The sequence below is a fragment of the Lygodium microphyllum genome, chromosome 2 (assembly GCF_053477565.2).
Source record: "Lygodium microphyllum isolate KBCC chromosome 2, Lygodium_microphyllum_v1.1.10, whole genome shotgun sequence".
NCBI lineage: Eukaryota > Viridiplantae > Streptophyta > Polypodiopsida > Schizaeales > Lygodiaceae > Lygodium > Lygodium microphyllum.
In genome coordinates this window covers 64,271,162-64,298,355 of record NC_141136.1, presented here as the reverse complement: position 1 = coordinate 64,298,355, position 27,194 = coordinate 64,271,162, and the positions used below count along the sequence as shown (strand labels likewise).

Genomic DNA, 27,194 nt, shown 5'->3' with positions numbered 1-27,194 from the left:
CATCCTCATATTGTACTAGTGTGAATCAGCACAATAATGCTGTACTTTCATTGCTTTCCAAATGGCAGTGCGTTTGCGGTGAGAATAACATCTATATACAGCACACATGAAAAGCACAACAGTATAGAAAACACTCCCATGCAGATGTTACAGTTAAGTACTTTAAATTCACTTTTGTTTTGAACATTGTGATTACAGAAACCGACTCTGCAATCAATCTCACTATATGAAATTTACAGTGAGAGACCAGAACTTAAACAGACCTCACTTGGCTAGCCATCAACAAGGCTGTTGACTCGTGAAGATAAAAGCAGTTCCGGCAGGTAGCCCATAGCATGTAATCAAAGCCAGTTGTTTTGCAGAGGCAATTAAGCATTAAGTCCTGTCATCATGGTGCCCTTTTTGGCCCCCATCACAAAATGGATCTCTACAAAGTCCCATTTCACCACAGTGTAGCAAATTAATCCCAAGACTGGTCATCATTGATCATCGGCCTTCACTGCTTGCTCAGAACGAATTGTTAGCTCTGCCCGCAAGTGCAGTACATTGTTAATAAAGACATCACTCTCCTCAGATATGAACTCTGGCCACGACTTACTGAAAAGATTTCTATAGCCTACTGCTTTTCCCCCCGTAAATTTGTATGTACCAGAGTGCTTGGCAGTAAATTCTCTATTGTGTTCTTTAGAGCGAGCACTGAACTCATAATCAACTGAAAAACTCACAGAACCTTTTTCCTGCATACCTAAAAATAAACCAAAGCATTGGAAAGCACTTTGTTGATCCATGTTACAATGAGCAGATAAGAAAAAACCTTGCCCTCCAAGATGGAATGCTTGAGAATAAACCCTTCCCTGTGGATACAAGGCAATACACTCCTCCTTCTTCAAGTCCAAGAAGACAATACATTGCTGATGTGGGCTGTCAAAGTCTACCACCTTAACTGGCCTATACTTGTATGCCCTTTCACAATACTTTTTGAACATTGTATCCTCCATTGCCAGCTGCCGCTGCCTGTGAGGCACTTCAGCTTTATAAAACAAAGCCTCCAGGACAACCTTTGATGCAATCTCGTGGTCTAATTCAGAAGATGCTAGAACCTTTCTCAGTTTCCTGCTTGTCATCATAGGAAACCTAATGAGACTAATCAGCTTGGATCCCAAAATCTCCCTCCTTTCCTCCGGTTTGGGGTAGTGGGCTTTAGCCCACTTAAGAACCATATCATAAACAGAATCTTCAGATGCAACTTGCAGTTCATCACTTGAAAGTACAGCTTCAATTCCTGCTAGTGGAAGGTTCATCACTTCTTCTTGAAATCTACCAAAACAAAACAATATTAAGACATACACATTCAGAACTCCACATCTGATTAAGCCTGCAACTAAAGAGCGCATAGCTTTACAACTTCAGGCCACAACTAAAGAATGCAATATGTACAGAGTTTATCACCTCGTGATATCTTTGTACTGTGAAACAAGAAATCTTTTTGCTGCATCTGTTAGCGGCTGCATTGCATCTGCCAGAAGTACACTTGTTGGCAAGTCCAGATAGAGCAATGCAGAATCAGGTGTCATTGGAAGATTTCGCAAGAGCCTGCTACAGTGGCACATGCAAGATGCTACCTCAAACTTATCAGCTGCCATAAGAACATCCAGCAAAGCTAAAGAGGAGCTAGCTTCCAATCTGCCTGTGTACATGAACTGTAGCATGTCCATCAAGGCAGCCTCCTCTGTAACAAAAGAGTGCCATTTGTTAATGCACCTAAAAAACAAAAGAAAAGAGGAAGTGCTGTAGAAATAATGAGCACCTGACACACTTATACGGAGAGTAACATCCCGTTGTTCTGACTCTCTCATGCCATTAGAAAAGAGCTGCAAAATCATGGGTTAGTAACCAAAGAATATCCTATTTTCCCAACAATCACCATAGAACTGCCTAACTAGGCACCTTACTTTGAAAAAGAAACGGCTTTCAGCAGCAAGAATGGCAGAACTGATATGTAGAGTTTTAACTCTCAAAACCATCCCCAGATCCGAGCTCCATGCATTCATTGCTGGTGTTTGAGATTCATTTTCTGACAGCATCACAAGTTGAAAACATAAGAAAGCACAAACCACTCGAATTGTGAAGCCATACAACCTAACCCCCCCCCCCCCCCCAACAACCCGCCGAACCAACCCAGCCAGCAAAAAATAAAAAAAGAGAGAAAAATAAAAAACCAACAATAACAACATCTTCTACATCCACTAAACGGGTACTAAGCCTGATAGTGACTAGAAGGCTAGTAAACAACAGCATCATAGATAGAAGACTGCTGTTATTTACTAGAAGACTAGTAAATAACAGCATTCACAGATAGAAAAACTGCTGTTACTGCTTGTCCAAGTGACTGCTCCTGGTCCAAAGCTTGGGGGTGATCCCATATTAGCTCTATGACTGGGAGGCATGTCTGAAGTCAGTCCCTCTATGCTTCTTTCTATCCTTGCATGGCTTGTGTCATGTTATGTGTGCAGGTTGTACATATGTGGGTGTTCATCCACAATGGTACAAGAATTATGTAGGAGTATTGGGTTTATTCCTTACCCTAGCCCCGCTAGGAAGAAGTCACCCAAATTACAACATCAGCAGGGAAACAGCAGCATGTTGGTTTGTTAGGGTGAACTATGGCCTTATGCAGAGGTTTGTGGAAGATATGGAGTCTACTTCTTTTGAGGCCAGATGGGTTGTACAAGGCTGGCAGGACCTTTGACAAACCTCTACTAGCAAATGATTTGGTGACATAAATTATACTTTATGGGGATAGGCCTACTTCATTTCTTTCTTGGGTTGAAGGTATTTACAATAACCAGTTATTATGGAAATTTCAATTCACAGCACATATGTGTAGCTGAGTTGTTATTTGTTGCCATGAGGCATTTGCCAAAGGAATGATGGCCTGTCACCTTATATGGTTCATGTCTATGTGTTTCCAAGGCACAATGACAAAGGCATGATTGCCTTAGATGATTCTCCTTTGATGAAGAAGATGTCTCTCCTTTCTAGGCATGTGCCATGGCACTTGCTATGTGTACATGATTGATTCCCCTAGTAGGTGATTTTGTGGTATACAAATTGGTCAATCTTAACATCAACATGTGTTAGGAGTCTTTTCACACATTTTTTGGTAGCCATGGTGCCCGTGGAGCATCCTTGGCCTATGGATTTATTAGTGGCTAATTTATATCTAATATGTTGTTACCATGTTTAAAAATTATAGGTTTTTATTGATTCTCACACGGATGTTTATTTCTAGACCCTTGAATAATCTGTACTAACAAGTATCTCTGTTAGAATTTGCCGATTCTATGGGCAGTGCTCAATCTTTTAGTTCGTCGATTTGTAATATGAACACAACTACAGTAATAAGTTGTGTCACCACTTCTAGAGTTAGTTCTAGAGTTAAAATAACTCTAGTTGAGCTAGGGATAGGTCGGGATAGGTCCAACTTACTTTGAGCAATTGCATCTTCTGAGTGTGGAACTACTATCCACTCTTGCTCATCATCTTGTGTTCAAACACACACACACACAATCAATCTCTCTCTCTCTCTCTCTCTCTCTCTCTCTCTCTCTTTCCAACATTTGGTATCAAAGCTAGGCACGTGGGTTCTCTCTCTCCACCGCTGAATTGGTGCCACCCACGCAAAGCCCACTCAATCAACAAAGGAAGACAAGTTGCTATTTTGGAGGGAGAAGCTACTTTTTGAAAGAGAAGTTGTTGTTTTGGAGGAGGTGTTGTTGCTGTTTTCAGCCTACATGCAATCCTGTATGCACTCTTCCATGCAACTCTGCATGCATAGCCTCTCTCGGCTGTGCTCGTAACATTCTCAGCCCTACCCACAATTTTCTCAACCTTACTTGCCATTTTCTCTGCCCTGCCTACCATTTTCTATAGATTTGAGGGAAAAAAGTAAAAACCCTAACTTTCCAAATTTGGGGTTTCCAAAAATTTCTACAATTTCTTATCCGTCTAGCTCGTCTCATACCTAATTTCAAATAAATTTTCAATCTCCCACACTTTGTGACAAGAAATTTGGAGATTTTTTGCCGACTTTTCCAATTTCTAAAATTTCTTAAAATTTCTTTGAGAAATGTTGGGGCCAAGGCCAGCAAGGCATGGTACTTCATGCAGGAGACCACAAGGATTAGTGGTTACGCAACCTTCTCGTGGGCCATCAATGGCAGCAGGTTGTGGTGGTAGATAAAGTTTATTGCACACTTCATTAGAACCACAGAAAAAAGAGAAAACAAATGCAACAGTGGCATGCTTTTTCTACCACAAACATATTACATTCAAATCAACCAAATCACCAAGGCTGTCTACACTACTATGTAGGGATTTGGTTCGCTCAAAATTAGCATGGTATCATCATGTCACAGTCACAATATGTGGATAAGTTGTTACATAGGTTTAATATGCAAGATTGCAAACTTATGCGCACTCCTATGGAGCTAAGCTTAAAGCTCTATCTATGCATGATGGTGAAGAGATCCATAATGTTGCAATTTATAGCCAAGCTATTGGTTGCCTCAATTACCTTTGCAACACACATCTTGACATTCAATATGTAGTATCTCAAGTGAGCACATAGATGCATAGCCCACAGACCATATATTGGCAAGTTGTTAAGTGCATATTTAGATACTTGCAAGGTACTCAAATCACATACATTATTATTTCTAGAGGGGGAGACTTGCACTTACAAGCTTACAATGATTCAAATTGAGCTAGTGATGCAAACACTAGGCAATCTACTAGTGGACATTGCTTCTTTCTAGGCTGTTCATGCATTTCATCGCTACGCAAAAAACAACCTACAATGTCTACCTCATCTTGTGAGGCTAAGTACAAGGCAGCCTTCACAACAACAATGGAATGTGTATGGTTGTGCAGATTGTTAGTTGATCTACATTTACCATTGGAGGGTCCTACACCCATTCTTTCTAACAATCAGAGTGCTATTGCAGTAGTATGAAATCCTGTGCTTCATGCTCACACGAAACACATTGGGATGCACTACCATTATGTCAAAGAGAGATGCTATGCATGAGAGATCAGCTTAATGTATATACCCACACAAAAAAATATTGTAGACATTTTCACCAAAGCATTACCACAAGAGATGTTTGAGGCTTTTCTAAAGTGCTGGCACTTATTATCCTTTAGTGATTGTATCATTCTTTTAGTTCATGAGATTGGCATTGCAAGGGGATGCTAGAATTAGGTAATTCTAGGTAGTGCCCAATGTATTTCGTGTGGTGTGCACACTTATTCAAGTGTCAATGTAATGTGTGTACCTAGAGTCTTTAGACATTAAAGTAGTGACACTAGGAACTAGAGTAAATTACCTTGACTCTAGTTAGTTGGTGAAAGGTTGGTTAGGTCAACCTATGACCTAAACTAGAGTTGTACTTTCAATTTAACAAGTACACTCCACTCGCTTCAACACACTCACTATCATTGTCTCGTTTCTCTCTTGTCCATTGCTGGTCCTATTTTCTCACATCTCCAGCTCATAAATATCCTCTATCCCTCTAGGAGAGAAGTATCTCTAAATGATAGTTGCATGATGGGTTTGTATATCAATGAACAAAGGTCAATGGTAAATGAGAGGTAGATATGATATACTGCAACTTGAAGGAGACATGGTGATATTGAGAGGTCCTTGATGTGAGATAGCACCATCGATGGAGCGAGTAAATAGTCTACTATGTTGGCACCTTGTCGATGAGTATAGCATGTGAAGGCGCCAGACAGCAGGTATCTAGACAAGCCATTAAGGAAGGCCAACCCATGTATTATATGTGGTCCTTGATATGTCTCTAAGTAGAACATTATATCTCTCCCTCTTAATGTCTCCTCAAAAGCTCCCACATCTAGTTGGAGGGCTCAATTACAGTTTCAAACTACCATTGCAAGGATGGTCCCATAGGTCTCATACCGTCATTTGGTGGTAGGTGCACCTCTCCATGACTACCACTCTTCCTTCTCTGTAGAAGCGAGTTTGCCCTCCTCCCTAGCTACCAAAATTTTTGGCAAGCACTCCCTCACGTGGGCTAGTTGGGTCGGTGTGGGGTCATCACCCAAGAACACACTAGTTCCCTTCAATGTACAGCATTGAGCTAAGAAGTCTCTCTTGGCCTCCATGGTAGGGAAGCAAAGGATGAGTACATGCTCTTTTGAGCTCTCCCCTTCCGTGCTTTTCTTACCCACTCTCCAAGCGAATACATGTGTCTTTCTTGATATTCATTAATGTATATAGCTCCTAGTGTCCTCTTCCACTTTTTCATGCATCTTCAGTCCCATCACTCGAATATGGAGTACTATCATTTTCCTTTTTTGTTCTTTCTCCAATGTATCATTGATTATGGTTATAGATATGTGTACCGACTGTTTCCCCTTCTTTGCAATTTGAATCCATTGCTTCGCTTCCTGTACTCGCTCTTGGGCTTTCTTTGTTGGAAATAAAGGGCCATCGTGCCTTTTATATATGCACAAGTGTAAAAACACCCTTAGCACATTTGTACTTTCATATATATCTATCTAAAACCTAAAGAGGTACACATAAAAAAATTGTACCCAAGAACATTGCGCATCTCTCTCTGACTCTCAGTCTCTACTCTCACTCACGTTTTGCACTCTACTTGAGATTTTGATTGCCGAAAATTGCATCGCTCACTTCAAACCGGTATCAAAGCGAAGGCTAAGGTGTTCACACTTCTCAGAGTTCGTGCAAGTCAAAAACGTCGTTTTCAATTAGACACAAGTCAAAAATGTCGTTTTCAGTCAGGCACAAGTCAACAGGCCACATTTTCAATCAAGCGACAGTTCAAGGTTGCAGGCACGTCAAAACGTCATTTTTCAAGGTCACGTACAGGTCACGCGAGCAGGCGACAAGCTGGCAATTGTAAACAGGGCAGATTCATCACTTTTCTTTTGCAAAATTTTTAATGTTTCCAAAGGTTCCCTGCAAGCAAGCCCTTTGCTCACAAACAGGCATTCATGCGTGTAAGCACAGTTCAAAATTTTGGGTAGATTTGTCCAGATTTGATGCGAGTAAGACATAACGGTGAAATTTGTCTCAAAAATTGCAAAAATTTGTGACATTTTGCATCCGACATTTGGGGCTTTTCATGTACATGCAAGAATTGGGCTGAAATTTACCCAATTTCTTGACATTGATGCACATTGGACCCTGTGCAATTTGGTCATTTTATGTACATGCAGGTTTAATTCCATGCAATTTGGACACCTAGCACTCGGAAAATTTTGGGGGTTTTGCTGAGATTCCTCTATTTTGGCAAAATTGGCCTATTCTGTACATGTCAAAGACAATGCAAATGTATGGTTGATGCTTTGAGAACAAACAATTTGGGGCTTTTGACCGTGGATGTCAAATTTTGTGCCCCTGGGTGCATGTACAACAGAAATTGCAGCTAAAATTTGTGACTTCTCATGTAATGTGATGTATTTGTCCTTGGAACAGCTGTAATCAGTTGTGGAGTGTTGTAGCACAAGGTTTAGTGCTTCTAAAAATTTATTTGCAGATCTGAAATTATCTGCTTTTACGTGGTCATTTACTGCTGGTTGGTACTTGTTTGTACCTTGGTCACTTGTATGACAATTTGGGCCTGCATTTGCTAAATTTTTTGGCCACATTTGAGCTGAAAATCATGGCCGACAGCAGTGACAACAGTCATCTCATGCACATTAAGAAGCTTGAAGAAGCATATAACTTTACAGTCTAGCAAAAACACTGCTATAATATCATGTTGCAAAAGAAGCAAGCAAGGTCAATTAAGACCGAAGGGGCAAAGCCCGCAGATATGCAACAAGAAGACTGGGATGAGTTAAATGAACTTGCATGCTCAACCATTGAGCTATCGATTTATGATGCCTTGCTATTTAGCATTGAAGGTTTGGATTCTCCCTATGCTATTTCGACTCGACTGGAAGAATTGTATGCCCAGAAGAGTGCCGGAAGCAAAGTCTACTAGCTGAAAAAGCTTGTGGATTTGCGTATGAAAGAGGGTACATCAGTGTCTACTCACTTGAGTGAGTTTAACTCCATTTTCAGCCAGCTGGTTGCCTTGAAGTTCATGATTGATGAAGAATTTAAGGCTACATTCTTGCTTTGCACTCTGACAAAAAGTTGGGATACATTCAGGACTGCTATGAGCAATTCTAATGTGATACTTTTGTATGTTGATATAGAGAGTGTTCTACTCATGGAAGAAATGAATCGGCAGAACAATGCATCCAGTAAGTCTTCCAGTGCTTTGCATACTAGGGGCAGATCACAGTAGAAAGGCAAATTTGATAGTAAGGGACGTAGTAAATCACATAGTAAGGATGTTGAATGCCATCATTGTGGCAAGAAGGGTCACTTTAAATGTGACTGCTACAAATGGAAGAAAGAGAAAGGAAAGGGCAACAAGACAAATGATAGAAAGGAAGAGAAGAAAGAGAGTCAACCTAAGAAGAGCAATGTCAAAATTAAAGAGATGAATGTAGTCACTCATGACAGAGACAATGGGAATGACGCACTCTTTGTCTCTTCACACTTTAGTCCACATGCTTTACATGCAAATACGAATGATGACATGTACACTTGGATTCTAGATTCAAGTGCTTCCTTTCATATCACCCCTCATCGTGAGTGGTTTTCTGACTATACACGGAGTTGACATGGTGTTGTGCATCTTGGGGACAACTATGCATGTGACATTGAAGGTATTGGTAGTGTGCCGTTGCAGTTTCAGCATGGTTCTGTCTTCATACTTCGGCATGTACAACATGTACCTCAACTCAAGAAAAGCTTGATTAGCATAGGGTAGCTAGATGGAAAAGAGAAGATCTGTAAGGGATCTAGAGTGATCACCAGAGGTTGTAAAAGTGATACCTTGTATCCTCTCCATGTATCTAGTGTGCGTGACCATGTTGTTGCCGTGACCAAGCAACCAAGTGTTTCTTTGTGGCATGGCCGGTTGGGACACATGAGTCAAACTGACATGAAAGTGCTTTCTCGTTTGGGTTACTTGCCTTGTCTTCATTATGCTAATTTTGAGCATTGTGATCATTGTGTTTATGGTAAACATGTACAGACGTCTTATAAGAAGTCTCTTTCGTTGAAATCTTCTCCTCTAGAGTTAGTACACTCTGATGTATGCCAAATGCCAGGGTTATCTTTAGGGGGAAAGAAATACTTTGTCACCTTTATCAATGATGCTACATGGAAGGTATGGGTTTACCCTATTCATAGCAAGGACGAAGTGCTTGACAAGTTTCAAAAATTATTGGCATTGGTTGAAAATCAAACTGATAAGACACTTAAGTGTCTTCGTTCTAACAATGGTGGGGAATATGTGTCCAAAGCCTTTCAGGCATTTTGTAACAGCAAGGGGATAAAGAGGCAGCTCACTACCCCTCAATCTACCCCAAAATGAAGTTGCAAAGCACATGAATCAAACCATACAAGATAAAGTCCGTACGATGCTATCTCATGCTGCTTTACCTCATGGCTTTTGAGCATAGGCTATTATGTCAACCATTCATCTGATTAATGAATCATTGAACGGGTCTTTGGGGGAGCGAGTCCCTCAAGAACAGTGGTCGTGCAAGCCACCTTCTTATCTCATTTGTGAGTGTTTGGCTGCGAGGCTTTTGTGCACATACAGAAAAGAACACAACAAACAGGAACCAAAGTCTTATAAATGCATATTCCTAAGATATAGTGACGAGGGTGAAATGGGATATAGATTATGGGATCCTGAGAAAAGGAAAATAGTACGCAACATGGCGAACCGTACCAAGAACAGGTTGTCTAGGAGCCCCCCATCTGTCTAGTACCACATTGTTTGCACCTGATAGATTCGTTGCTAGTGCAAACAATATGGTTGCTTATGTCATGTTGACAAACTGTGGTGAACCGTCTTGCTTCAAGGAAGCAATAGACAAACTGTGGTGAACCGTCTTGCTTCAAGGAAGCAATAGACAAACTAGACAGCAAGAAATGGTATAAAGCCATGTTGTTAGAGATGAAATCTCTTGAGAAAAATGGCACTTGGGACTTGGTGCAGTTGCCCAAAGGGCAAAAAACTCTTCCATGCAAATGGGTTTACAAGATGGTCACTTTTGGTTCCTCGCCAAAGTACAAAGCAAGATTGGTTGTGAAGGGGTACAAGCAGGAACATGGAGTACACTTTGATGAGATCTTCTCTCGTGTAGTCAAGATAACTACATTGAGAACCATTTTGGGCTTGGTTGCAGCTGAACATATGAAGCTCATACAGATGGATGTAAAGACTGCATTCTTACATGGTGATCTACATGAAGACATATATATGCAGTAGCTTGAAGGGTTTGTGGCAAAAGAGAAAGAGAAGATGGTATGTAAACTCAAAAGGAGTTTGTATGGGCTGAAACAAGCACCAAGAGAATGGTATTATAAGTTTGATACATTTATGCAATCTCAAGGTTTGAATAGAAGTCAAGTGGATCACTACTTGTACACCAAGAAGACAGCAAATGGCAACTTGATTATCATGGTTTTGTATGTTGATGACATATTGACTGCTGGCAAGGATACTCATGCCTTGAAATCACTAAAGCAAAGTCTTCATGGCAGTTTTGACATGAAGGATCTTGGTGTTGGGAATAAAGGGCCATCGTGTCTTTCATATGTGTACGGGTGTGAATACACCCTTAGCACATTGTACTTTCATACATATATCTATCTAAAACCTAAAGTGGTACACTCGTCATTCTACCGAAAAAACATGCTCACTCTCTACTCTGCTCACTCGCACTCTCTCTGTCTCCCTTACTGAGCGTAAGGTCTGTCTACCTCTATCTCCGTGCCTAATCGATTCCTTCAAACTAGTATCAGAGCATAAGGTGCTGCAGACAACTGTCGGTCAGGCTGAGGCAGTCGTGAGTTGTAGAAAGCGGATAGGCTGCGGAGTGTGCAAGGGCCAAGCTCCAGCTGTGCGCCAAGGCTCGGGCAAATGTGGCGGAACGGTAGACGTTCTGCCTTGAGGTGGCAGTGAGGCCACTCTTCATCGGGCGAATGTGGCGGAACGGTAGACGCACTGCCTTGAGGTGGCAGTGAGGCCACTCATCATCGCGCGACACATGACGGGACCAACGGGCAAGGACAGGCCTAACAAGGCGCGCGACGCGTAACGGGACCAGCTGGCGAGGACAAGCCTGACAGGACGTGCGACGCGTGACGGGACCAGTAGGCGAGGACAGGCCTGACGGGTAAACGGACAAGTCATCCAAACATATTTTTTTAATCTTTTTTTTTTAACACCTCTCCTCCGGGCATTCGCGCGCGCAAGCACAGTGTGCAGATTTGTGCAAAATTGAGCCAAAGATTTAGGGCATTTCCCAAATTTGGGGAATTCGATGCAAGACAAGCAAATCTGTCTCAGAAATTGCAGGAATTTGTGACATTTTGTCCCCGACATTTGGGGCTTTTAATGTACATGTGCAATTTGGGCTGAAATGAACTCAATTTCTTGACATTGAGGCACATTGGACCCTGTGCAATTTGGGGCTTTTGCGATTTGGGCAAAATTTGTACAGCATTTGGTCATTTTATGTACATGCAAGTTGAAATCCGTGCAATTTGGACATCAACACTTGGTGAAATTTGGGGGTTTTTGCTGAAATTGCTTTATTTTGGCAAAATTGGGCAGTCCTATGCATGACAAAGGAAATGCAGATGTGTGTTTGACGCTTTTGAGAACAAAATTTTGGGGCTATTGACCGTTCGTGTCAAACAGTGGATACACGTACAACAGAAATTGCAGCTGAAATTTTTAGATTTCTCATGTAATGTGATGCACATGCCCTTTGGAACAGTTGTAATCAATTGGATAATGCTATAGCACTTGGTTTGGTGCTTGTGAAATCTGAATTACAGATCTGAAATCTGTACTTTTGCGTGGTCATTTATTACTGATTGGTACTTGTTTGTACCTTGGTCACTTGGGTGACAATTTGGGCCTGCATTTACTGGTTTTTTGGTCACTTTTGAGCTGAAAACCATGGCTGGCAGCAATGACAGCAGTAATTTGATGCATATAAAGAAGCTTGAAGGCGCACATAATTTTGTAGTGTGGCAAAAACAGTGCTACAATATCCTATTAAAAGAAGTAGGCAAAGCCAATCAAAACTAAAGGGGCAAAGCCTGTGGACATGGATCAGGACGATTGGAATGAGTTGAATGAGCTTGCACGCTCAGCCATAGAGCTATCGATTTTTGATGCCTTGTTCTTCAACATTGAAGGTTTGGATTCTGCATATGCTATATGGACTAGACTGGAAGAACTGTATGCACAGAAGAGCGCTGCAAGTAAAGTGTATTGGCTGAAAAAGCTTATGGATTTGCGTATGAAAGAAGATACAGCAATCTCTACTCACTAGAGTGAGTTTAACTCCATTTTCAGCCAGCTGGTTGCCTTGAAGTTCAAGATTGATGAGGAATTTAAGGCTACTTTCTTGCTTTGCACTCTACGAGAGAGTTGAGATACATTCAGGACTGCTCTGAGCAATTCTAATGTGATTCTTTTGTATGCTGATGTAGAGAGTGCTCTACTTATGGAAGAGATGAATCGGCAGGACAATGCATCCAGCAAGTCTTCCAGTGCTTTGCATACTACGGGAGATCACAGTAAAAGGGCAAATATGATGGCAAGGGACGCAGTAAATCACGTGGCAAAGATGTTGAATGCCATCATTGTGGCAAGAAGAGTCACTTTAAACGTGACTGCTACAAATGGAAGAAAGAGAAAGGAAAAGGCCATCATTCAGCCTAAGAAGAGCAGTGTAAAAATTGAAGAGGTGAATGTAGTCACTCATGATAGTAACAGTGGGAGTGATGTACTCTTTCTCTCTTCACATTTTGGTGCACATGCTCTACTTGCAAATACCGATGATGACATGCATACCTGGATTCTTGATTCAGGTGCTTCCTTTCGTGTCACCCCTCATCGTGAGTGATTTTCCGCATATACAAGGGGTCGACATGGTATTGTCCATCTTGGAGACAACTATGCATGTGAGATTGCAGGTATTGACAGTGTGCAGTTACAATTTCAGCATGGCTCTGTCTTTACACTTCAGCATATACGGCATGTACCTCAGCTCAAGAAGAGCTTGATCAGCACAAGGCAGCTACATGATGATGGTTTTCATACCATCTTTGGTGATGGAAAATGAAAGATCTGTAAGGGATCTAGGGTTATTGCCAGAGGTTGCAAGAGTGATACGTTGTATCCACATCATGTATCTAGTGTGCGTGACCATGTTGTTGCCGTGACCGAGCAGCCAAGTATTTCTTTGTGGCATGGCCGGTTGGGACACATGAGTCAAAAAGGAATGAAAGTTCTTTTCCGTTTGGGTTACTTGCCTTGTCTTCGTTATGCTGATTTTGAGCATTGTGATCATTGTATTTATGGCAAACATGCACAAACTTCTCACAAAAAGTCTCTTTCTTTGAAATCTTCTCCTCTAGAGTTAGTACATTCGGATGTATGTCAAATGCCAAGATTATCTTTAGGGGAAAAGAAATATTTTGTCGCCTTTGTCGATGCTGCTACACGGAAAGTATGGGTTTACCCTATTCATAGCAAGGATGCAGTGCTTGAGAAGTTTAAAAAATTATTGGCATTGGCTGAAAATCAAACAGATAACACACTTAAGTGTCTTCGCTCTGACAATGGTGGAGAATATGTGTCCAAAGCCTTTCAGGCATTTTGTGACAGCAAAGGGATAAAGAGGGAGCTCGCTGCCCCTCATAATCCACCCCAAAATGGAGTTGCAAAGTGTATGAATCGGACCATACAAGATAAAGTCCGTACAATGCTATCTCATGCTGCATTACCCCATGGTTTTTGGACAAAGGCTGTTATGACAACCGTTCACTTGATTAATCGGTTACCAAACAGGTCTTCGGGAGGGGGAGTTCCCCAAGAAGCGTGGTCGGGCAAGCCACCTTCATATGCTCATCTCAAAGTGTTTGGCTGTGAGGCTTTTGTGCACATTTGTAAAGAAAAACGCAGCAAACTTGAGCCAAAGTCCTCTAAATGCATTTTCCTAGGATATGGTGACGAGGGTGAAATGGGGTATAAATTGTGGGATCCCGAGAAAAGGAAAATAGTACGCAACAATGACGTTATCTTCCAAGAAGATCGCATGCATAAACAACCCGAAAAGACTAAGGAGGTCCGTAGGGTTGAATTCCGGAAAGAAATACCTTTTGGACAGCAAAATGTGCCCGCTGTATAGGAGCAAATACCTACCGTAAATGAACCTGTAAATGCAGGAAATGATGCTGGAAATGTTCAGCCAGCTATTGCCCATGAAAATGAGCCATTACATGTGCAAGAACAGCCAGGACAGCAAGCTGTTAATGCTGATTTGCAGGCTGAAATGTCAGGACAGCATGCTGAAAATGGAAATTTTCAAGAACAGCCAACAAACAATGACCATTGGGTTAGGAGATCGTCTAGGGCTACTAAACAACCTGACAGATTTGTTCCTGGTGCAATTAATGTGGCTGAGTATGTCATGTTGACAGACTGTGGTGAACCATCTTGCTTCAAGCAAGCAATGGACAGACAGGACGGCAAGAAATGGTATAAAGCCATACTGTCCGAGATGGAATCTCTTGAAAAAAATGGCACTTGGGACTTGGTGCAATTTCCTAAAGGGCAAAAAACCCTTCCATGCAAATGGGTTTACAAAATGAAGGTCAATTCTGGGTCCTCACCAAAGTACAAGGCAAGATTGGTTGCAAAGGGGTACAAACAAGAGCATGGAATTGACTTTGATGAGATTTTCTCTCCTGTAGTCAAGATAGCTACATTGAGAACCATTTTGGGCTTGGTTGCAGTTGAGGATATGGAGCTCATACAGATGGATGTAAAGACTGCATTTTTACATGGTGATCTGCATGAAGACATATATATGCAGCAGCCTGAAGGGTTTGTTGAACAAGGGAAAAAACAAATGGTATGTGGTTGCAAAGGGGTACAAACAAAAGCATGGAATTCACTTTGATGAGATCTTGTCTCCTGTAGTCAAGATGACTAACATTGAGACCCATTTTGGGCTTGGTTGCAATTGAGGATATGAAGCTCATACAGGTGGATGTAAAGACTGCATTTTTACATGGTGATCTACATGAAGACATATATATGCAACAACCTGAAGGGTTTGTTGAACAAGGGAAAGAACAAATGGTATGTAAACTCAAAAGGAGTTTGTATGGGCTGAAACAAGCGCCAAGAGGATGGTATCATAAGTTTGATACATTCATGCAGTCCCAAGGCTTTCATAGAAGTCAAGTGGATCACTGCTTGTAGACCAAGAAGGCAGCAGATGGCAGCTTAATTATCTTGGTTTTGTATGTTGATGACATGTTGATTGCTGCCAAGGATACTCATGCCTTGGATTCATTGAAGCAAAGTCTTCGTGGCAGCTTTGACATGAAAGATCTGGGTGATGTAAATCACATTCTTGGCATGCGAATACTCAGAGATAGATCTAAAGGCTTACTCTATCTATCTCAGCAGGAGTATATCTCCAAAGTTTTGCAACGTTTCAATATGGAGAGGGGGAAAACAATTGGGGTTCCATTGCCTCCATATGTGAAACTCAGTGCAGAGGACAGCCCTACATCTGATGATGAGAAGGTTGAAATGGACAAGATACCATATGCTTCAACTGTTGGCAGTTTGATGTATGCTATGGTTGCTACACGTCCTGACATTGCTTTTGTAGTGGGAGTGGTTAGCAGATACATGGTGACCCCTGGTAAGAAGCATTGGGATGCAATGAAAGATATTATGAGATACCTCAAAGGCACAAAGGAGTTGTGCATCTACTTTGGAAAGCAGAAAGCATCTGTTGTTGGCTTTACGGATGCAAACTATGCTGGTCATGCGGACTGCAGGAAGTCCACTTCTGGATATGTGTTTACTTTCACAGAAGGAGCGGTCTCTTGGATCTCCAAGCTACAAAAGTGTGTTGCATTGTCTACTACAAAGGCAGAGTATGTAGCTGCCACTGAGGCATGCAAGGAGGCTTTATGACTTTCACGTCTGGTGGGAGAGCTTGGCATCACAGAGTTACTTGTTCTTCATTGTGATAGTCAGAGTGCTATCATGCTAGCACGGAATCTTGTCTTTCATGCAAAGACAAAGCACATACAGGTGAAGTATCACTTCATTAGAGATGTACTTAACAGCAAGAGCATTGAGCTTGTCAAAGTGCATACAGATGATAATCCTGCAGACGTTCTCACGAAGGGTCTTCCAACAGAGCGGTTTGCTCATTGCCGACAGATGATGGGAGTTGGATAGATATATTTATTTCAGCTTTGTACATACTTAGACTTAGCTGATTCTTTTTTCCTCTTAAGGCACATTGCCTTTAGGTGGGAGGTTGTTGGGAATAAAGGGCCATCGTACCTTTCATATGTGCACGGGTGTGAACACACCCTTAGCACATTGTGTTTTCATACATATATCTATCTGAAACCTAAAGTGGTACACTCATCATTGTACCGAAAAAACGTGCTCACACTCTACTCTGCTCACTCGCACTCTCTCTGTATCCCTCACTGAACGTAAGGTCTGTCTACCTCTATCTCCGTGCCTAATCGATTCCTTCACTTGGTGATATAAATCATATTCTTGGCATGCGAATACTGAGAGATAGATCAAAAGGATTACTCTATCTATCTCAACAAGAGTATATCTCCAAGGTTTTACAGCGTTTCAATATGAAAGGGGGGAAACAATTGGGGTTTCAATGCCTCCATATGTGAAACTCAGTGCAGAGGACAGCCCTACATCTGATGATAAGAAAGCTGAAATGGCCAAGATACCATATGCTTCAGCTGTTGGCAGTTTGATGTATGCTATGGTTGCTACACGTCTTGAAATTGCCTTTCCAGTGGGAGTGGTTAGCAGATACATGGCAAACCTTGGTAAAAAGCATTGAGAAGCAGTGAAAGGTATTATGAGATCCCTCAAAGGCACAAAGGATTTGTGCATCTGCTTTGAAAAGCAGAAGGCATCCGTCGTTGGCTTTACGGATGCAAACTATGTTGGTCATGTGGACTGCAGAAAGTCTACTTCTGGGCACGTGTTTACCTTCACAGGAGGAGCAATCTCTTGGATCTCAAGGCTACAAAAGTGTGTTGCATTGTCTACTACAAAGGCAAAGTATGTGGCTGCCACTGAGGCATGCAAGGAGACTTTATGGCTTTCACGTCTGGTAGGAAAGCTTGGCATCACAAAGTTACCTGTTCTTCATTGTGATAGTCAAAGTGCTATCATGCTAGCATAGAATCCCGTCTTTCATGCAACGACGAAGCACATACATGTGAAGTATTACTTCATTTGAGATGTACTTGACATCAAGAGCATTGAGCTTGTCAAAGTGCATACAGATGATAATCCTACAGATCTTCTCACGAAGGGTCTTCCAACAGAGCGGTTTCCTCATTGTGGACAGATGATGGGAGTTGGATAGGTATATGTATTTCAGCTTTGTACATACCTAGACTTAGTTGATTCTTTTCTCCTCTTAAGGCACATTGCCTTTAGGTGGGAGGTTGTTGGGAATAAAGGGACACCGTGCCTTTTATATGTGCACGAGTGTAAACACACCCTTAGCACATTTGTACTTTCATATATATATCTATCTAAAACCTAAAGAGATACACACAAAAAGATTGTATCCAAGAACATCGTGCATCTCTCTCTCTGACTCTCACTCTCTACTCTTGCTCACATTTTGCACTCTACCTGACATTTTCATCACCAGATATTGCATCACCACTACACATCGCTCACTTCATTCTTGAGCATCTCTACCCAAGAAACGGCCTCCTTTATTGTCTCCTCTTACTTTTTTTGGAGTTGTATTTCCTCTTTGATGCGGATGAGCTCTTTAAGTCATGCTAGGTTGAACTTCTCCTTCTTCAGCTCGGGGCTGAGCTGAATTTCAGTCAATTGCTCCCTAAGTGATTGAATCTCCTCGTCTTGGGCTTCAATCTTTGATTCCAACTTTTCAATCTTATCGTTCAACTACCTATTCACTATACTCAATCCATTGTCATACTCCTCCTCCACTTCATTGATGGCAATGGTAATCATCTACTCTATCTGGACCTTCACCACTTTGGGGGTGAGCTTCTTGATGTGCCTGTGGGAGAGCTCGATTTAGACGGCCATTTCAATGTACAGCCATTTCTCAATTCAAGGGGCTTTAGGAGGGGGGGAGTCATTTTAACGTTGGGGGGAGGTGCAAGGATTGCATGCACAGGGAGATGGCTAGAGAGGGCAAGGGGGGCAAGCATGGCAAAAGGTGATGGCAGGAGGAAAAGCAGTGGCAAGAGGGGAGGCAGCTAGAGAGAGTGAGAAAGAGAGAGAGAACATCTTATGAACTAGTAGGAGTGGCCAAGTGCCAAGTTGACAATAGAAAGAAATAGTATTTTACAATAACTCCCACTAGTCAATTGCATACAACTCACAATAGAAGACAAAGTATTTCCAACATGCATATTCTACCTTAAGCCCCTACCAAAGGTTACTAGACTCCCTCTTCGTTAAGCATCAATGCCTTATGAGTGGCTTACGTGATCGATTTTATGGTTCCAAATTATGATCTACTAAGAGTGGCCAATCTAGCTTAACTTTGGATACTCTATGTTCTACTCACATGCATAAAATACCAAGTTATGATCGGCTAGGAGTGGCCAAGTGCCAAGTTGACAATAGAAAGAAATACTCTTTTACAATAACCTTCACTAGTCCATTATGTACAACTGACAATAGAAGACTTAAAGTACTCCCAACATGTATTTTCTATCTTAAGCCCCTACCACACGTTAATAGGCTCTTAATTGGGCATCAATGTCCTATGTGAGGTTTAAGTGATGGATTTTTCTATGGATTTCAAGGAGGCTTTACCCAATCTGGCTCAACTTTAGATACTTCGAGGTATACTCACATGCATCAACTACCAAATTGTGGTTCCAAATTCTCATCACCATCAAATATCAAGTTGTGGTTCTAAATTCTCGTCACTAGTGTTGTTATTTATTTGGGACAAAGCTGTGCTAATTATGTGGCCAAAGAAAGGCAGGTGCTTGGCAAACACCTAAGTAACATGATGTACAATGTCCGAGAATGCAATACACAACCCACAAAGTAAAGGAGCGGAGCAGTTTCAGTTAACAAAATAGATGATGCCTATCACCATTACTGGCACAAAACAAATGCAGTATGCAGTGTTTTATCAGGTCAAATTGCCAAGGCCAGAGACATGTCAGAGATGTTTGAGTCAACAGTCATCAACTCTGCTGTTTACAGAAAGTCCAATAAAAAATGAGGGCTGGATCCACCGAGCATCCCATTGGAGGTTAAAATAGCAATTGACTTAGACTTCAGATACATGTCTTTGTGCTTCAAAAACTGTGAGCTCCTACTAGAAAAAGAAACAGCGCCATGAGAAGCAGTAAAGTGCACATACCAACTGGACTCGAAAGCATTGCATTTGGAGGGGGTGACTCCTCAACAATCGCCATAGGTTCATCCTCGACACTATCAGCTTCATCAGCCTCTTGTTGACAACCAACCATTATTTCTTCTTCCTGATCCTCTACAAAATCAATGGCTGCCTCAACAGCTGCAAAACAAAACGAGTATCCATTTAGTCTTAATATTACTCCTCTTGAAGTCATTCCAAAGGAGCATTCTATTCATATATGAACTCTCTTTATTTCAAAAAGACACAAAGGAGAAGAAAGAATCATAAACATATCACAAATCACATGAAAGACATGGAGTACTGAAGTTCAAAACTCTGGTAAATATTAAAGTCACATTGTAATGGAGATTAAAAAGCTGTACTGACAACTGACACAGCCACAAAGACAGACATACATGTAATGTAGCATATGTGTACTCAGCCTGCAAAAACATAATGCAATTGCTTAATAAAAAGTATGAAACAGTAATAAGTGCTCAGTTCCAACTGCATTTTCATAGCCCTCCAGCCCTCTCATGAATTGCGAATCCACAACCTAGCCATTATATAATAACATTCTTACCTAACTAAATACCATGGTTTGCCCTACCCCTTCTCAATTTGAGCCAACCAAACCCAAAACTATGTACTTTCTAACTGTAAGGCATCTTTTTATTCCACTTTGCTTGCCTCATGGGGGTGTGTGATGTTGACATGGGACGGATTGGTTCCATCAGTGCTGGAGGACAAGCTCAAGACCATCACCAAAGCCGTTCCAACAGGTATTTCTAGTGAGGGATGGAGGAAGAAGGAAAAGGGAAATGAGGAGGATGAGGTGAAGGGAAGGATGGATCATCCAAGAAATGGCCTCATTGCAAGAGGACAAAGGATCTTTTGTTAGTTATATCTTTCACCTCCATGTGTGTGGACACAATGCACACCATGGTCGTCTTTTTATTTTCTCGTAATGAGCAGTTATATTTATCACATGAGAAATACAAGAGTGACCATAGTGTCAAGAAACCAAATCCTCTCTAGAAAGAAGGTCAACATGCTAAATAAGATCCAACTGCCAAAGCAGAAGACCCTTAATTAGCAATATGACTTTAAACCCCAAAGGCAGAATCAAAAATGAATGCATTCTGGGTGACCCAATTGCACCAAAAGGCCCTAAAACTAAGAAAATGAAACAAGATCTTCTTCAAATGTGGTTGCACAAGAGTGGGATCTTTTGACTTGCCAAAGATCCAATCAGATGGACGCATCAAAGACCCGAAATAGCTATCAAATCAAAGGGACCAAATTTTCCTAGCTAATGGGGAGGAAATAAATCTAGCAAGAAGACTCCAGACTAGTAGTTTCCAATACCTGTCAATCATAACTTATTGCAACTTTTGCCTTTGGCATCGACTAATATCTCAAGGTCCTAGGTCCCACATTGTGAAATAATTAACTTGCACCTCACATGTGCAAGTCACATTAGCACATTTAATTAACTTATAATCAAATGCAAACAAAGCAATAAAATTTCACGTCCTCGTGAGAGTGCATACCAACTTGAATATTCCTATGGGCACGCTCTCCATTAGGAAGGCAAAACATCAAATGCTTATTGTTGATGATTTAAGCAAGTACATGTGTCCATATTTTTTGGAGTACAAAAGTCAAGCATACTCCGGCTTTTGTGATTGGAAGGTATTTGCTGAAACGCAAACTTCTTTCAATATTCATTGTAAGAGTTGATCATGGTGGAGAGTTTTGCTCCAAGGCTATTGACATGTTTTGCAAAGAGCGCAAGATTCGGATAAAGTATTATCATCCAAACACACTATCTCAGAATGGTGTAGTAGACCGCGCCAACAAGACCATGCTTGAGATAGCACGTTCAATGTTGAAGCATTGAGGTATTCCTCTCTCTTTGGGGTGAGGCATGTTGAGTTAAAACAAGCATTACATACTGAATTAACCTCTTAAACATCCCCAACAATGCTTAATTAACTAAATCCCTAATTTGGTGCGCGGTTCGGGAGAGTTTTAAAACAATGCACGGTTCGAGGTCCCAAAAATGTATATATATAGAATGGCTGCCCTCCATTCAATCTCAATCTCGTTTTTGCAAGTTTCATGAGCTGAATCTCTATTGTCCACACCCCGTTCTCACAAAGGGCATCACAATCAAAATTTCCCATTGTTATCTCCCACCATCTAGCACCTGATTCCAACCTCCATCACCCACATCCAATTGTCGCTTGCTGATCCTATCACTTCCTGATTTGCATTTGCTACCAAGCATTCATCCTCAACTGATGGCGTCATCATTCAAGCTGTGTTTACTATAATCAAGGCCTTCTAGAGTTGTTGCCATCATCCAAGTGTTGTCGTCTACATCAAATTGCCTATGATTGATCTGCTCTCTCCTTTGTGGGATCATCCACATTGTCAACTACACTCAGCACCCTGTCACCCACACCAAACTAGTTGCATTTGCCTCCAACAAGTGTCGCCAAGTTTTCTCTCTCTACAGTTTGTGGTTGCTGCATATTCTCCCTCCTACTACCTGTCTGCATCAAATCCACTCTTTTGTGTCTACATTTGCTAGTGTTCAACTCTTAGAGGCTGCCTTTGCTGCATTTCGGTATCTATCAGAAGTACCACTCGCTCTCCAACTCAACACCTCTGCCTTTGGTCCTTGAGACACTAGAGTTCGGCCTACAATTTTAATTCCTACACAGTTTGTTTGCTACATGAGCATTGTATATATTCAGTAGTCATTCATTCATTCATATTCATTGTGTTCATTGTCTCTGTGTTACTCTAACCCTAACTACATTCTTTTGAGTTTGTGCTTTGTCATAAGCTTTAGCTTATGTTTCTATGTTAGGGTATTTCTTCACATGGTATCAGAGTAAGGTTCTCTTCCACAAAACCTTGGCCTTTGATTGGAAAGCCCTTTGCAAGAAGCAAGAACAAGAGGGCAAGATGACTTCAAACACAAATTCACCATATCAACATGATGCTCCGAGCCTAGCACATCGAGACATGTGACGGAGTGGGCTTCACAAATTGCTCCCCCACCCAACACGGCTAGAGAGTCGTCAAACTACCATGGAGTCAACAGACCATGTGGGATTTCACGAGCCAAATATCATGTATCCAACTCAACAGCAAATTTCATGTAAATCTAAGTTTCTTCCTCTAGATTCGATGCACTGGTCTAATAATTTTGCAAGAAGAACGAAAGTTTCACAAAGGACTGATCACCCTTACATGGAAACTAACATGGAGTACAAGCCATTTTCTACTCCACCATCATTCACTCCCATGTCAAGTACACATGATACTTCTCAATCTTTTGATTTTACTCCCTCTTTTCCACAAGACATCAGAGATGCTCATGATGAAGGAACTATCTATACCAAGTATTGGTACATTAGCCCTAAAGAGGATAGGTATTTCAAATTGCACTCAAGAAAAGATAAATAAAAATTGAAAGAATCTATGATGAGTGCTCATTCTTCACCTTTCCTTCAATTTTTCCATCTCATGGTCAATATGATTTTGGTTATGCATCTATTTCTTCATTTGCATTTAATGGACAAAAGAAACCTAATACTTTTTCAACTACTCCTCAAATGACAAATCCATTTAATCTCCTAGCCATCCCACCCATTAGTTCTGCTACACCTTCCTTCAGCCTCCGATAAGTGCACTACACATATCTTCTCACATCACACGGGGGGTCCTTCACCCATAAGCATGCCTTTTAGAACCTCGCCTTTTCCCCAATTGGATGGTGTCCCCATGATGGAGGTTCATCCTTCCTTGCCACACTTTCGGGTTTTTCACGACTTGGGAATGCCACCAAGCCACCAACGAGTGTGGATCAATTGGTACCACAATTAGCCCCCATGGCATTACCTGGTTAGCTTTCTAGTCATTTTGCTATGCCCCGACCATCTACTGGACAGGACTTATGTATCCCGATGCCTCCACCTTCATCGGCACTTTATGAAAACGTTCATGTTCTAATGCCTTCGCATCAATCAACACCCATTGGACACTATCCGCCTAGTTCTGCCTACCCACCTAATCCCCCTCCCACTTATCCCACTCCACCTCCTTATTCTACTTATCCAACACCTCATGGTTCTTTGTCCTCATCAACCAAACATGCCTTTAATGATAAGACTCGTTTTAACGTGTCGAACTTCACTACTTGGTCAAATCTAATGAGACATGTCCTTGACTCCCAGAACCTACAGGATCTTGTCCAAGGGTTGAAACCTCGCCCAAATCCCACACTTGTCCCATACGAGGTTGTTGCTCATGGAAGGCTACAAATGCCCCCGCTATTGTCGAGCTGATGTAAGGTTTATTACTTGAAATTCATTCACAGCTTCAATATTTTGACTTAGCATCCATGCATGGGGTACACTTGACTAACAACTATGCGGCTCGAGATAGGACCCGTCGCATCAATTTGAATCATGAGCTCCAAAACTTTAAATCATTGACCAGGATGACTTAAAAGTCAAGTTGGTTGGCTATCAGTGTCTTCTCACTAAGTTCTCTACAAGATCTCCCAAGTCCTTGAACAATCAAGTCACATTATTTCTGAACAAGCTACCAAGGAAATACTTTCATTTTGTGTACCAGATGATCTCACAACCCACCATGTCCACATTCTATGAATTTGAGTATCAAGTGCTATGTTACGCGTGGTTGTTCAATCAATTTCATAGTTTGACCTTTAAAGAGAGGCTTCTCATTGCTTCTTCTCAAAAGAGGCAACAAGGAAAGGGTAAACAAAACCAAAATTCCAATCAAAATCAAAATCAAAACCAAACTACTGAGACCCAAGGAAACTCCCAATCATCTCTAAAACCCAGGTAGCAAACTATACCGAAAAAAAATCAGTATTATCAATATTGTCAAAAGGTTGGCATTTTTACGATAAGTGCCAATCAAAGACAAGAGAGATAGCATCAAAAGCTAAAAATCAAACCCTCGCCCCTCAGTCGAGCAACCCCCAACACACCAAGTAGGATAGTAGTAACCCTCAACAGGGCCAAGGTCAAGGGCAAACCCACACTACCACTGGTCAACCATCACATTCAACAATGTTCTCAACACTAAGGGCTTCTCGAGTCTGTCTGCAAAGGCCCACATCGTCTCCATAAAGACATTTGAGGGTACGAGTCTCATCCATATCTACAAGTTGTCTCCTGATGAGGTAACTATAGAGACCCACCCACCATAGCCGAGTACTTTAATTGCTCCTTGAATTGCGGATAGTGGAGCTATTCATCACATGACCCCCCATCACAAAAATTTTCCTCTCCTAAGCCCCTGCAGCTGAACACATCCAAGTTGGGAACAACTCCTCGCTCATGATCTAGGTTCATAGTCACATCAATTTTTTCACTACCGAACTACATTGAATTATGTATCCTAAATCCCCCAACTTGAAGTAAATTGGTTATCCATTCAACAACTTTGCTAGTTGAGTCAAATAGTCTTTTTCACGGCAACCACGATCGAGCTCCTCGTCTTTGAGACTGGTTTAGTGATTACTTGCGGTGCGATACAACCTAGTGGCATGTACGTCATGATAGTTTTTTTCCGAGCTGACACCCAAGGGCTCTAAGTTCCACTTCTTCCAAGCTTTCATTGCTACATAGGAGCCTATGAGTAGTAAGCATCTTTGGCATTTTCGCTTAGGGCATCTCGAACACAACTCTCTTTACGAGTTGTTGCGTCGATAGATGCTTAATGGCCTTCTCCACCTAAAGCTATTGCACAATATCAATAAAGCCTATCAACTCGAGAAACAACACCATACCCCATTCCCTCTGCAATCTACGCATAGAGCTAAGACATCTCTCAAATTGATTCATATTGATCTTTGTGCTCTGACACCACCGCTACATTAAGCAGGACATTGTACTTTTTTACTGTGGATGATCATTCTCATTACATGTGGATGTACTTTCTCCAGCATACGTCTACTACCTTCACATATTTCTTTGCTTGGGTGTTGCTGGGTACATAACCAAACTGGTCATCATATAGATGCATGAGAAGTGATAATGGGAGCAAGTTCACCTCTCACAAGTTTTTCCAGTTTCTACAAGAGCATGGTATTTTCCGCTAGTTCACTTCTACCAACTTCTCCTCACAGAATGGAGTCATAGGGCGTAGGAACTAAACCATCATGAAAATAGCACGCTCTATGCTATTCGCAACAAAGCTCGCCAAGTGCCTTTGGGTTGAGGCTATTAACACCTTGATGTACATCCTCAACTATGGCTGTTCCTCCAAGAACTCCATATGAGATATTCTTTTGCTCTCATCGTGTATTTATCACTTTAGACTTTTTGGGAGTTGTGTTTATACGCACATCCTTGATGATAAAATAGGTTAGCTCACTTCTCGAGCTGATCTCTTGATTTTTACAAGATACTACTTCTAAGTGAAAGCCTATCATTTATTCGATCCTCCGACAAACACGGTGATTGTTAGAAGTGATGTAGTATTTGATGAGAGGGACATTGTGCAATCTTCTATACTAGATTCTATCCTTTTCTCACATTGTTCCTACTAAGACGGTGTCTTCCGAGGTGAGTCTACTATCTGCTTTTGACCCACCAACAAATTCTTCACCTTCCAAGCCCCCTCTACGAAACCTGTTACCTCATTGGTAACAAAAAACCATACGGGATTCGGGGATCCTTCTATTGGATTTCACTCCGCAAGGCCCTAGAAGATCTGCCCAGCTTGCACCTCAAGCTTCATTTGTGTTGCCATTTACAACTGATTATATAGCACATTCTAAGCCAGATACTTGACAGAAGGCTCTTCGGCACCCCAATGGCGAGAGGACGTGGAAAAGAAGCTTAAGAGTATTGATTGAAATGAGACTTGGATCTTGATGGATCATTCGAGCCACAAGAAAGTCATCGGAACAAAGTGAATTTTTAGAACCAAGCTAAAAGCTAATGAAACTTTAAAAAATATAAGGCGCACCTTGTGGTGCAAGAGTTTTGACAAAAGCAAGGCATTGACTATGAAGAGACCTTTGCTCCTACAACACAGTTGACTTCATTTCGTCTATTGGTTGCACTTGCCGCTTATTACCACGATTGACCAATCTAACAGATGGACGACAAGAGTGCCTTTCCAAACAATTATTTGGAAAACGACTGAAGCAAGGTATTGACTATGATGAGGCCTTTGCTCCTATAGCACAATTGACTTCATTTCGTCTATTGGTTGCACTCGCCCCTCACCACAATTGACCAATCTAACAAATGGACGACACAAGTGCCTTTTTGAATGGTTATTTGGAGAAGGAAGTCTATGCGGAGCAGCCTCCTAGATTTTTTTCTACTGACCAAAAAGATAAGGTCTTTTGCTTGCAGAAAGCTCTTTGCACGCCAAAGCAAGCACCACAATCTTGGTTCTTAAGTACGGATGAGTTCCTTAGGACTCAAGGATACCATTGTACCCCTTATGACCCAAACTTATATATATGTACTACTTCAAAGGAGTTCACCTATATCCTACTATATGTAGATTATTTACTTATCACCAACTCTGACTTT

At 41.5% G+C, this 27,194-nt stretch overlaps 1 protein-coding gene across 1 annotated transcript in view; it reads right to left on the bottom strand.

Moving 5' to 3' along the window:
* Window positions 1–147: 147 nt before the first annotated feature.
* The window catches only part of LOC148039820 (BTB/POZ domain-containing protein POB1-like), a 55,005-nt gene continuing 27,958 nt past the window's right edge, over window positions 148–27,194 (bottom strand). Inside the window, exons 2-6 of the mRNA XM_087694313.1 lie at window positions 19,594–19,749; window positions 1,953–2,074; window positions 1,808–1,871; window positions 1,450–1,729; window positions 148–1,317 (exon numbers count right to left, since the gene is read on the bottom strand). Of these exons, the coding sequence (XP_087550439.1) occupies window positions 480–1,317; window positions 1,450–1,729; window positions 1,808–1,871; window positions 1,953–2,074; window positions 19,594–19,749 (1,460 nt within the window). The 3' untranslated portion in view covers window positions 148–479. The remainder of the gene's footprint in view (window positions 1,318–1,449; window positions 1,730–1,807; window positions 1,872–1,952; window positions 2,075–19,593; window positions 19,750–27,194) is intronic.